Genomic DNA, 12,786 nt, shown 5'->3' with positions numbered 1-12,786 from the left:
CGGTCGGGGCGCCGGATTCTGTCCCGGTTGCCCCTCTTCCAGGCCAGCTCTCTGCTGTGGCCAGGGAGTGCAGTGGAGGATGGCCCAAGTGCTTGGGCCCTGCACCCCATGGGAGACCAGGAGAAGTACCTGGCTCCTGCCATCGGATCAGCGCGGTGCGCCGGCCGCGGCGGCCATTGGAGGGTGAACCAATGGCAAAGGAAGACCTTTCTCTCTCTCTCTCTCTCTCTCACTGTCCACTCTGCCTGTCAAAAAATAAATAAATAAATAAATAAATAAATAAATAAGTAATAAGAGGTTTCAATAGGAGCACTGTTGATGTAAACAAGTTAGATTAGGCAGTGGCTTTGTAAAGTCCTTGTCCTATGGAAAACCATCTACCTTAGCCTTTGGACTTGACACTTCAAAGGCTCTCAACACACTGAGACCCCCAGGGTCGTATGAGGTTTTGCTCCTAGCCACATTATGCCCACGTGTGACAGCCTTTGTCCCGAGGTGGCTTTAACCAGGTCTGGGGAGGGGCCAGGTCCCTCCCTTGTCCTGGTTTTGAAAGCTTTCCCCGTATATGGTATACAATTGCAGTTAAAACTCTTGATTTATAGTCATGACAGGCACAGTGTGGTTGTAACTCGGATATAAATAAATAAGGTGTTGCGTAACTTTGGTCTTAATGTGCACAGAGCCTGTCTTTCAAATGACTGCCAAAGCAAGAGATTCCTTGGAAAATAAATATTCTTACTCTATTAATTTTTAAACAAACAGCAGATGCATGTGGAGATCTTCTCTTCCCAGAAAGAAAAATAAGCCTTTGGGAAAAATCAATATTGAAACTCCATCCTTGCTGTCTAATTACTCAGGATTGAAATAGAGGCAGACAGAGGTTCCATTGATTTTGAAAAAGTAAAATAGTCCCTCAGAGGAATAAAAAAAATACCTCAGGATGCTAATGCTGAGAAGTAAACCATTAAAAATATCTTGGCACTAAGAATGATTCCATGTTCAAATACTCTGAGTAAAAACAGCTGAACTTTATAAATATTAAGCCCACAAAATGGATTCTTCTAATTCATCTCCCAAAAATTACATGGAAGCAATCCCAGCCTTGAGGCCTGGGTTACATCTTAAAATTATTTGGAGTGGAGAGAGAAGGGTGGGATGCCATGAAAATGGCCACTTGGAAACTTCAGTGTGAGCAGTGTGAGCGCACCTCCGAGTTTCCAATGTGAATTAACTCGAGAATCCTTTGATTTGAAGCTTCACCATTTTCCCTTTATCAGGATTCGTGGGTGCCTCTCTCCAACAGGAATCAACCTTACAGTGACCCTCTACTGCCCACTGCCCGTTGGAATAGTCAGTGAACAGGAAAGGAAAGGGGCAGGCGTAGAGAGAAGAGCTATGCAGGGACAACAAAGGCAGGACTAGGGAGAAACAGGAAAGCAAAAAGCTGAGAAGGAAAGAAGAGGAGGGACTTGGAGAGAAAGCCCGCTGCAGTTAGCATGTTAATTTTTCTAGGGTTTTCTTGTGTTCCTCTGGGTCTCACAAGCACTCCTCATAACATCCGGCAAAATACAAATGCCCCAAGAGACCTTTGCTCATCTGGGGTGTGCCATGTGGCTCAGTGCCTCTCACAGCACACGCAGCAGGCACCCTATACCAGTTGTGGCATGAAGACGCATTTTGCTATCAGTTTTTGCTGACCCTACACCAATGACTGTCCAAGCACCAAGCCAGCAGCCACATCAGAACTCCACCTGAAGGAGATCACCTTTGACCCCTCCACCTTACAGAGTGGGTTTAAACCTGACTTTTTTGGATCAAAGTCGCCAACGGTTGGGAATCTGTGCTTGGGGACTTGGAGCTGCAAAGTCTGATACATCCCCTGGGTAGCCAGAAACTCCTGCTGAAGATGCTCAAGGTCAAGTCTGAGACATCCCTGCAGCAGTGAAGTTGCTGGAAACATTCACAAGCCTGGGTGTGTTCTCCCATAACTACAATGCAAGTGGGTCCTGCGGTAGTGTTGAAATGAAACCGCCACCCTCCTGGCAGTGCCAGTGTTTCATTTTACAGCCTGACATCTAAAACCGAGACAAGTCATCTCATCAGTCACCACGACCACACAGCTGCGAAACACAGTGACTTCCGACCGCTCTCTCGGGCCCCCTGAGGCCTCAGCACTTGCTCGGGTGGACACTGATAATGCCCTATATTTGCAGAATGAGTTTTAGCTTACATAGCACTTTCTCATTTCTTATTTAAGCCACACATCCGTGTTGTATACACCTCAAATTTGATTTGATTACCCCAACTTTATAGAGGAGGTAATTGGAACTCTAGGAAGGATGCTTGAAGCCACAATGTTGGAGGTCCTAGGTTTGGGTCCATGGGCTGTTGGAGGGAAGGACCAGTAGAAGATTCGGCCAAAGCTGTGAATGGATCTTCCAGACATCACCATACACAACCTCATCCAGATGTCACCATATGCACCCTCGTGCAGATGAGGATTTAACCATGAAGGTGAGGGTCATGTCTTAAAGATGCATAGAGGCTTCAGTCCCACATCCCCAGTCACTAACCATTCCCTGAGCATTGCCTGTGCCTGGCACAGGCCAGAAGTGTGAGATACAAAAATTGTATCAGGCACAGACCCTGTCTTGGGAATTTTATTCCACTGAGAAAACAGAATGTAGATTAGACGACTTTGCTCATTGGGAGGAGACTTAAGACAGATTTCAAGGATGCACAGCAGCTCTCGAACCAGGCTGTATCCGTGAGAATGGAGAGGGACAAATTGGAAAGAGATTGCCAAGAACAGTGGGATTATAGGACCACATAGCAGAGTTAAAGTTTAGACTATGCTGTTTACTAATTGTATGATTTTAATTGATTTGAATTCTTTGTCAGTTTCTTTATCTGTAAAATTAAAGGAATAGCCCTCACTTTATATTATGAAAATTAAATGAGATAATGGATTGCACTCAGAGCATAGTACAGATGCTCTTCAACTTATGATCAGGTTACAAATCCAATAAACTCATTGTAAATTGAAAATTAAGTCAAAATGCCTTTAATCCACTTACCCTACTGAACCACATAGCTTACTCTTGCTTGCCTTTAAACATGCTCAGAGCACTTACTTTAGTCTAAAGTTAAGCAAAGATATCTAACACAAACCTATGTTATGATAAAGTTACCTAGCTCATGTAATTTATGGAGCATGGTCCCTTGTGGAGACCAGGTTTACCCTGTGACCATGGGGCTGACTAGGAGGGACAGCTTGCTCCCACTGCCCTGCATTGCAAGAGAGTAGAGTACTGCATATCGCTAGCCCCCCATAATATCAAAATTCAAAATCTGAAGTGCAGGTTCTACGGAATGGGTACCACTTTCACACCAATGTAAATTAAAAAGCATCATAAGTCAGGAGATAAGCAATTGGCCCAGTGGTTAGGACATCCCATATTTGAGTGCCTGGGTCTGAGTCCTGGATCCTAATCTCCACTTCCTGCTAATGCACACCTTGGGAGGCAGCGGGTGATGGTCCAGTTCTTGGGTTCTTGCCCCCTATGTAAGAGACCTGGTTGGAGTTCCCAGCTCCTGGTTTCAGCTCGACTCATCCCTCGCTCTTGCAGGCATCTGGGGAATGAATAGGAGCTTTCCTCTCCCTCTTCCTCTCTCTCTCCCTAAGAATTTTAAAAAATTCTATGTTGAACTGTTGTTAAGTTGCAGAGTGGCTGTACATACTCAGTAGATAGTAGCTACGATTAATATTAAACATGAATAGACAAGAGTTTAGAAACATCTTGGCTATAAGGTATAAGAAAAGTCAGGTCTGGTGGGCATTTTCCATTCCCCCCCAGCCCCATTCTCCATCTTTGCACCCCGGCCAGGAGACTGGCCTTCAATCCAAAGGCCCCCTTTGTCCTTGTTGCTTTCAGCCAGTGGGAGGCAACAGTGGATGGAATCTGTTGCCTTGATCTCCTCCTCCCTGTGTCATCATGGGTTTGCCATGCCCCTCTACCAAAAGCTGCAGAGTGTGTCAGCTACTCCTACAGTTACAGCTACTCTCCTCAGGCTCCACACCTGCTTTTCCTCTGCTCCTTCGGGCCTGAGGGTGAAGCAGCAACCCCTGATCCTTCCATGAGATGCTTTTGTATCTCTTGTTGATTTGCCTTGCAGCTACCCACAGTGTTGTAAAATGATGTCTTTAGTAATGTCTGCTGGGACCCTGACTGATAGTGCAAAGCTCGCAGACAACGCTCCAGTTTCTAGCGTGGGATATGGGAAGGTTGTGATCAGACTGTGGAATTTGGAAAGGCCAACAAGTTTGAGTGAAGGTGTTAGTGTTGGACGAGGTCAAGTTTGCAGTAAGAGTGGAATAGCCCAGTAAGATACACACAGACTTGTGGAGCCATGGGGGAGAGGTCAGGACCAGTGATTTGGCGATTGATAGAGGGAAAAGGGCAGTTGAAGCCTTAAGAGAGAATTAGCTATTCAAATAGGATAAAGAGAAAAAGGAAGACAGCCCATTATGAGTTGTAATGTAGGATCTCAAAATTTAAGTGGTATCGTATTTCTGAGATAGGGCACAGGTTTCTAGGTAGAAATGTACCTCATTTAGTTCTCATCACAGCTCGAGATGGAAGGCATCTAAAGTTCTATAACCAATCAGCAGAATAAAGATGTCTACTCCAGAGTCCCCATCTCTCTACCAGGGCAGGCTGGGAGGTCAGTTTCAGTCCTATCTGGAAGAATCAACACCAAACCAAATGGACTTGGAACTCAGACTATAGACTGGCACCATCAGGAACCACCTCTACCATCTTCCCGATCCTAGGAGAACTCCCCACTTTCCCTTTAACATCAAGGAGACACTCTGAAGGCCTTGACCCAGTTCTCTGTGCTTTCCTTGGCCCTTTAAAATTCGATGGTCTGCCAGTTTCCAAAATCCTCACTTTTTGGAGACCTCCCTGTTCTACCATTTACCCATTAATCCTGCCATCTGGCTTCCAGATCCACCACTTCTGGCCGCCTGGCTGCCAATCACGTGCAATGCACGTCTGACTTTCCTTCCTTCCTTCTCTCGCTCCCCACTTCCTGAAGCCCTCTGTTCTCTTGACTTCCACAGCTCTGCTCCTCTAGCTCTGCCTCGGGTCTCGGGTCTTTCCTCTTCCGTCTCCTCTGCTTACCTCTCTTCTTTCCCCTGGGCCCAGGCCCTGCCCTCGCTGCTATTTCCCACGATGGTGCCACTGGCCCTCTTCACTTCTGCCTCTGCAGGTTTCACCTGGGCAATCTCATCCACCCCATGGCCTCAGCCCACACCCAGCTCTGCCCAGATCTACCTTTTGGGCCTAAATCACCACCTAATGGATTTTTCTTTCTTTTTTTTTAAGATTTATTTTATTTATTTGAAATACAGGGTCACAGAGAGAAGTAGAGACAGAGAGAGAGAGAGAGAGGTCTTCCATCTGCTGGTTCACTCCCCAGATGGCTGCAACAGCCAGAACTGCACCGATCTGAAGCCAGGAGCCAGGAGCTTCTTCTGGTTCTCCCATGTGGGTACAGGGGGCCCAAAGACTTGGGCCATCTTCCACTGCTTTCCCAGGCCATAGCAGAGAGCTGGATCGGAAGAGGAGCAGCCGGGACTAGAACCAGCTCCCACATGGGATGCCAGCACTTCAGGCCAGGGCTTTAATCCGCTGCGCCACAGTGCTGGCCCCCACACTGGATCTTTCTACTTGGATGGTCCTAGGAACCTCAAACTCAAAGTGTCCCAAGCTAAACTTGACATCTTGCCTCCTGCTCGCTTTCCACACCGTTCTGAACTGGACCCTGCACTTTTATTCCTGACCTTGGAGCTCAGCCAAGCCTCCTCCCTTCCTTTATTGACCCCTTTCAATCTGCCACCACTTCCCCAGAGATTAGACTTGTTCCCGTCATCATCTGCATCACCAGCCTCAGTGCTGCCTGGATGATGGCTTCCCAACCACTCTCTGTGCCAGTAGACTTCCTTTCATGGTGCTTGCCATTTCCCAACCCTACATCCCTCATGGCTTCCACGTCACTCAACCTCAGGAGAAAATCTAAGCTTCCTCGCAGGGCACAAAGGCCTGTCATTATGTGTCCCATCTAGCCCTAGCCTCCTCCACCGCACTCCACTGCAGGCATCCTGAGTTCCATTTAGTCAACTACAGAGCCAGCCCCGCAGTTTCTCATACTAGCAGCACTTTCTTGCCCCTGTGCATTGTACCTGCTACTTTCTAGAACACTGCCCCCATTCTGCCAATCTCACCCCTATTCATCTGGCACTGGCCAGCCAGGAAACCTTCCAAAGCGTCCCCTAACTGGCAAAGGTGAGCCGCTTCTAGGCTGCCATCCGCATCATCTCCAGTGTTTCTCAAGCTGCATTTTAATTGTCTCTTTATCTCTCCTGTTATTCCTAGAAGACTAAACCACTTGATGAAAGAAATATTTCTTCATCAACAAAATCCTAGTGTCTGGCCAGGATCTAGGACACACAAAGTGCCTGGCAAGTGTTTATTGAATGACTGAATGGCTGGTTTAATTAATGCAAGGCATGATCAGTGGTGGCTTTCAGCATTTGGGTCCTCCTGATTTTTGTCCCTACTGTTAGCTGTCTGAACCTTGCTAGTGCCAACATCAGGACTTGTGAGCATGCGTCTTGTTGACCCAAAGGCCCAAACTCCATCTTCAGTGCCAGCACATTTGTGGTTCTCTTGGTCTCAGCCTTTTGCTCTCTCGATCCACCCCAACTTCCCACTGCCCTGGCACTGATGACAGCATAAATTAGTAGCTGACAATAGAAACTATTGATTTGACTGAATGCAACAGCAAGCAAGCACATAGAAGAGAACAATTTTTGATCTGAAAAGCACTGCTTCAAGGTTTACGTGCTTCAAAGTCTTATATATTGAGTTGCCAGATACCAGTAATTTTCACAACCTAAATCTGCCAGGAGCTAGCAACTGTAGAGAAGCTCACGCTTAGCAGTGGCTTGCGTGTTCTGCTCTGGAACCCACCATATGAGACGACTGTGAGGAGTGACAGCCCTGAGTAATATCCCCTGAGAAGGAAAGAGGGCTGAGTACATAGAGAAGCAGAATCCTAAGCTCTTTAACCCCACAAAACAAGGGTATTTTAATATTCAGCAGGATGTTTCCTATCAGACTATTCCTACTCTCACCACTGTAGACAATATTTGGTGCTATGATTTGTATCAGTGATGTCAAGTTCATTTCTAAAGGATTTAAAACCTGAATGAAAGTCATTACCTGCTGGCACCGCGGCTCAATAGGCTAATCCTCCGCCTAGCGGCGCTGGCATACCGGGTTCTAGTCCCGGTCGGGGCGCCAGATTCTGTCCCGGTTGCCCCTCTTCCAGGCCAGCTCTCTGCTGTGGCCAGGGAGTGCAGTGGAGGATGGCCCAAGTACTTGGGCCCTGCACCCCATGGGAGACCAGGAGAAGCACCTGGCTCCTGGCTTCGGATCAGCACGGTGCGCCGGCTGCAGCGCACCGGCTGCGGCGGCCATTGGAGGGTGAACCAATGGAAAAAGGAAGACCTTTCTCTCTGTCTCTCTCTCTCACTGTCCACTCTACCTGTCAAAAAAAAAAAAAAAAGTCATTACCAGCCTTCCGTCTTGCAAATGACCGTCAGAGTCTTGCTTTATACTTTTGGAAAACTCTTGTACCTGCAGCAAGAAAGGGTAATGTTTTATTAGTGGCACGGTTGTTCGTGTTTGAATTTGGTGACTCCTATTGTTTGTAACAAGCTTTAAAAGTATTACTTTAGACTTCAGTTGCTCGGTCTGCTCTTTCAAGCTCTGACACATCTGTTTTCCTTGGGATATCTTCAGAAATATGTAAGAAGAATTCAAGAGATGGTCTTTCTGAGAGGTTGATGTCAGCTTGAAGAGCGTCGTCTCCGATTCTACTCCTGTACGGGGAAGGATGCGTCTTGGCTAACATCCATCTCAGCCTTTCACAGTATGAGGCACTGAGAGTGGAAATCTGTGGCAGTTACCACCACTTGTTATTTTTAAAAAAGTTTTCAAAACACTTGTATATATCTCAATCAAAGAAGTTTTAAAACACCAGTACCTGGGAGAAGTTCCTGGCGGATGGGAACCGGAGGCTTCATCTGCATAATTAGAGGACAAGGAGACATCTGGGTTGATACTGATCAGTGATGCATTCCCGTTGTAGGAGCAGCTCCATGCTGTGGTCAAAAGCCAGGGCTATGAAGCCAAGGCTGAAATCCACTCTGACATTTATTTGCTGGGGGACCTGGCAATTGCCTTACCACTGTACACCTCAAATCCCTTGGTGGTAAAATGGGGGTAGCAACAGGACATCACTTATAGGGTTGTATGAGCATAAAATGTTAAACATTTACTGCAATATCAGGTATGTGGTAAGCACTCACCAAGGCGAGGGTACTTCAACAAGTTTGTGGAAGGACAGAATTAAAGGAGAAGTTTATTTTTGTGCAAAAAAAATTTGGAAGCCATGCATAGTTTTTTCATGAGACACGTTTTCCACAAACTTTTTGGAGGCCCCTGCCGCAGGTTAGCTGCTACTATCACCATGCTTGACACCATCAGGAGGAGTGCTCCATTTCTCCTGAAAGCTGACTGTCCAGCTGTGAGGACAAGTGCATTGCTGCTCCTGCCTCTAGCTCTGCTGTCGGCACTCTCGTCAACACTGACCCCATGGGAGCCACACTAGAGAACAATACAGCACGCATTATGTTCCAGAACCTGCGCCGAGACATGGATTGCTTTCTGCTTGCCTCGGGGTACCTGGACAAGGACTGGAATTCAGAGTGACCCATCTTGGAGATCTTCCCATTGTACCTAACACATAAATCTCAAACACATGAATGCCACACAGCCAAAGGGTAGCTGGTAGCGGTCTTGAGTATAAGGTAGCTATGAAACCTACAGGATCCAGGTCTCTAACCTGAACTGACAGGACTGGGGAAAAACCAGACAGCAGCCTCAAACTCCCACTTCCAGAGAGACAGACCTGGTATCTATCCTGCTTCTACTAACCTTGGGCCCTGGAGAGCTGGACACAGCACGGATGTTCACCTGAAAGGAGAACAAGGAACACTGAGACTTCCTGATGCCACAGGGGTGTAGGTTCTCTGAGACCTAGAAAAGCACCCCAGTCATGGCCACATGGGCTGTTGCCTCCAGGTGTGTGTGGGAGTCTATTCAGAGTCACAGAGCCCTGGGGCCAGCGTTGTGGCATGACAGGTAAAGCCGCTGCCTGCGACTCCAGCATCCCAAATGGGTGCCTATTTGAGTCCCAGGTGCTCCACTTACTATCCAGCTCCCTGCTAATGCACCTGGGAAAGCAGCAGAAGATGGCCCAAGTGCTTGGGCCCCTGCATCCACATGGGAGACCTGGATAGAGTTCTTGGCTCCTGGCTTTGGCCTGGCTCAGTCCTGGCCACTGCAGCCAGTTGAGTGGTAAACCAGCAGATGGAAGGTCTCTCTCTCTCCCCCTTCTCTTTTTGTATTACTCTGACTTTCAAATACACAAATAAATCTTGTCAAACCAATGGCTAAGAATATTCTACTACTGTAGTTTTAATGATCTATCATTACTTTAAAATTTACTATTTATGGATAAAATGGTCATTTTTCCATTCAATTGTTGTTTATAGCTGTTGTCTGTGTTCCCATTAAACTAGAGTCTTTTTGTTTACTCCTTGTTAAACTTCTTATTCAGTGAAGTTTAAGCCTTTTTACTATAACATAAATTTTTTTATTTTTTATTTTTTTGACAGGCAGAGTTAGACAGTGATAGAGAGAGAGACAGAGAAAAAGGTCTTCCTTTGCCATTGGTTCACCCCCAAAATGGCCACTGCGACCTATGCGCTGTGCCAATCCAAAGCCAGGATCAGGTGCCTCCTCCTGGTCTCCCATGCAGGTGCAGGGCCCAAGCACTTGGGCCATCTTCCACTGCCTTCCCAGGCCACAGCAGAGAGCTGGACTGGAAGAGGAGCAACCCGGACAGAATCTGGTGCCCCAACAGGGACTAGAACCCCGGGTGCTGGCGCCGCAGGTGGAGGATTAGCCAAGTGAGCCGTAGTGCTGGCCACTGTAATGCAAATTTAAAATATGTTATCTCAAAAACTAAAGACAGAAAGGAAGAAGGAAAGAGACTGGGAGGGATGGAGGAAGGTAGAGAATATCATTATATTCTTAGAATTTTATATACAAAGTACATTGCTCTGTTAAAAACTAATTAAAAATTAAAATAAAAAATTTTAAAACCTAAAATTCACTGAGTATTCAATTGAAAGAGAAGAGAGTTGAGTGTGAGTTATGGAAATGGAAACAGGCAGACAGTGCTGTTCAGTCCAGAAAGCCCTCAATAAGGGTCGAAAGAAAGAGTACGCGAGGGCAGGTTGATTGGTGTAATGGTTAAGATGCCACTGGGTGGGGGACGCCCACATCCCACAGAGGAGCGCCTGAGTTCAAGTCCCGCCTTTCCTTCAGATTCCACCTTCCTGCTAATGTGCACCCCGGGAGGCAGCAGGTGGTGCCTCAAGTTCCTGCTTTCTGTTTGGGAGACCCAGACTGAGTTCTGGGCTCCTGCCTTTGGCCTCACTGACCCAATCCCAGGGGAGTGAATCAGTAAATGGAAGATTTTTGTCCATCTGTCTCCTCTGTCTCTCAAATAATAAAACTAATTTAAAAATAAAAATAAGCAAATTTTAAAACCCCAATATTAAAAAAAAAAACATGGTGCCGGCACTGTGGCACACTAGGTTAATCTTCCACCTGTGGCACCGGCATCCCATATGGGTGCCAGGTTCTAGTCCCGGTTGCTCCTTTCCAGTCCAGCTCTCTGCTGTGGCCTGGGAAGGCAATGGAGGATGGCCCAAGTGCTTCGGCCCCTACACCCGCATGGGAGACGAGGAGGAAGCACCTGGCTCCTGGCTTCGGATCAGTGCAGTGCGCCGGCCGTAGCGGCCACTTGGGGAGTGAACCAACGGAAGGAAGACCTTTCTCTCTGTCTCTCTCTCTCTGTAACTCTGCCTGTCAAAAAAATAAAATCTTTAAAAAAAAATACAACATTGGTAAAGTGCCAAAGAACTATAACATTGACTTTGTTCATGTCAATTTCCCTTACTATTTTGAAAAAAGATTTATTTTGCTTATTTATTTGAAAGGCAGAGTTACAGATAGAGAAGACAGAGAGAGAGAGAGAGAGAGAGAGAGAGAGAGATCTTCCTTCCCCTGGTTCACTCCCCAGGTGGCCACAACAATGAGGCCTGGGCCAGGCCAAAGCTCCATCTGGATTTCTCCTACAGCGGTGTAGGGGCCCAAGTACTTGGGCTATCCTATATTGCTTTCCTAGGTTCATTTGCAGGAACCTGGATCAGAAATAGAGCAGCTAGGACTTCAACCAACACTCATATGGGGTGCTGGCATCACAGGCGGCACTACAATACTGGCCCCAATTTCTTTTATTTGTTTTTAAAGATTTATTTGGTTATTTGAAAGGCAGAGATACAGTGAGAGAAGGAGAGAGAGAGAAAGACAGAGACAGATCTTCCACCCACTGTTTCACTCCCCAAATGGCTGCAATGGCCAGGGCTGGGCCAGGCCAAAGCCAGGAGCCTGGAGCTTCTTCTGGTCTCTCACATGGGTGCATGATCCACTGCCTTCCCAGGCACAGTAGCAGGGAGCTGGATCAGAAGTGGAGCAGCCAGTCTCAAACCAGTGTCCATATGGTTCGCCAACACTGCAGGCAGAGGCTTGACCCTCCACACCAAACCACAGCACCAGCTCCGCCCCCCCAATTTCCCTAATTAAACCTCAATAATCAACAAGACCCTAAGCCTCAGCGTGTTAGAGTATTGGGTGGAGGATAAGAAGATGGGGTAAGAAAATAGGAGAAGTAGAATAAATTAAATAGTAATAACGTTTTGTAGTAAATGGTTACGAATATAACAAATTTGAAATCTGTTGCTAAAGATCCTAATTCAATTCAATTCAGCATTGATAACTAGAGGCATAATCTATGTAGGATACAAGGCCAGGCCCCTTGGGGAAGGTAGGCAATGGAAAGACAAAGATAAGGTTGTTGCCCTCCTAAGTCTTCAAGTCTAAAGGAAGAAATAGACACCTGCAGGGGCTGGCACAGTAGGTTAAGCTGCCACTTGTGACTCCGGCATCCCGTTTCAGAGGGCTGTTTTGAATCTCTGATGCTCGGTTTCTGACCCATCTTCCTGCTAATGCATCTGGGAAAGCAAGGGAGGATGACCCAAGTACTTGGGCCCCTGCCATCCATATGGGAGACCCAGTTGGAGTTTCTGGCTTCTGGCTTGGACCTGGACCAGTCCCAGACACTGCAGCCATTTAGGGAGTAAACCAGAGAATGGCCATCTCTCTGTCTCTTCCTCTCTCTCTCTCTCTCTCTCTCTCTGTCACTCTTTCAAATAAACAAATATATGTTAAAAAGAAAAGAAATTAGGGCCAGCGCCGTGGCTCACTTGGTTAATCCTCCACCTATCGCGCCAGCATCCCATATGGGCGCCGGTTCTGTCCCGGTTGCTCCTTTTCAGTCCAGCTCTCTGCTGTGGCCCGGGAGTGCAGTGGAGGATGGCCCAAGTGCTTGGGCCCTGCACCCGCGTGGGAGACCAGGAGGAAGCACCTGGCTCCTGGCTTCAGATCGGTGCAGTGCCAGCTGTGGCGGCCATTTGGGGGGTGAACCAACGAAAGGAAGAGCTTTCTCTCTGTCTCTCTCACT

The 12,786-nt window shown here is 47.2% G+C and overlaps 1 protein-coding gene across 7 annotated transcripts in view; it reads right to left on the bottom strand.

Moving 5' to 3' along the window:
* Positions 1 to 12,786, bottom strand: part of AKNAD1 (AKNA domain containing 1) — a 60,714-nt gene that overhangs the window by 22,310 nt on the left and 25,618 nt on the right. For 5 of the 7 annotated variants that reach the window (XM_051856199.2, XM_051856201.2, XM_008264772.4 and 2 more), the window contains exons 3-6: positions 9,069 to 9,107; positions 8,116 to 8,155; positions 7,803 to 7,951; positions 7,644 to 7,706 (exon numbers count right to left, since the gene is read on the bottom strand). The exons of 1 other annotated variant lie outside the window; for it this stretch is intronic. In XM_051856199.2, the coding sequence (XP_051712159.2) occupies positions 7,644 to 7,706; positions 7,803 to 7,951; positions 8,116 to 8,155; positions 9,069 to 9,107 (291 nt within the window). The remainder of the gene's footprint in view (positions 1 to 7,643; positions 7,707 to 7,802; positions 7,952 to 8,115; positions 8,156 to 9,068; positions 9,108 to 12,786) is intronic. One more of the 7 variants, XM_051856202.2, reaches the window with a different exon arrangement.

Source organism: Oryctolagus cuniculus, chromosome 7, assembly GCF_964237555.1.
Source record: "Oryctolagus cuniculus chromosome 7, mOryCun1.1, whole genome shotgun sequence".
NCBI lineage: Eukaryota > Metazoa > Chordata > Mammalia > Lagomorpha > Leporidae > Oryctolagus > Oryctolagus cuniculus.
The sequence above is the reverse complement of the archived record's forward strand: the minus strand, read 5'-3'. Positions and strand labels throughout refer to the sequence as shown.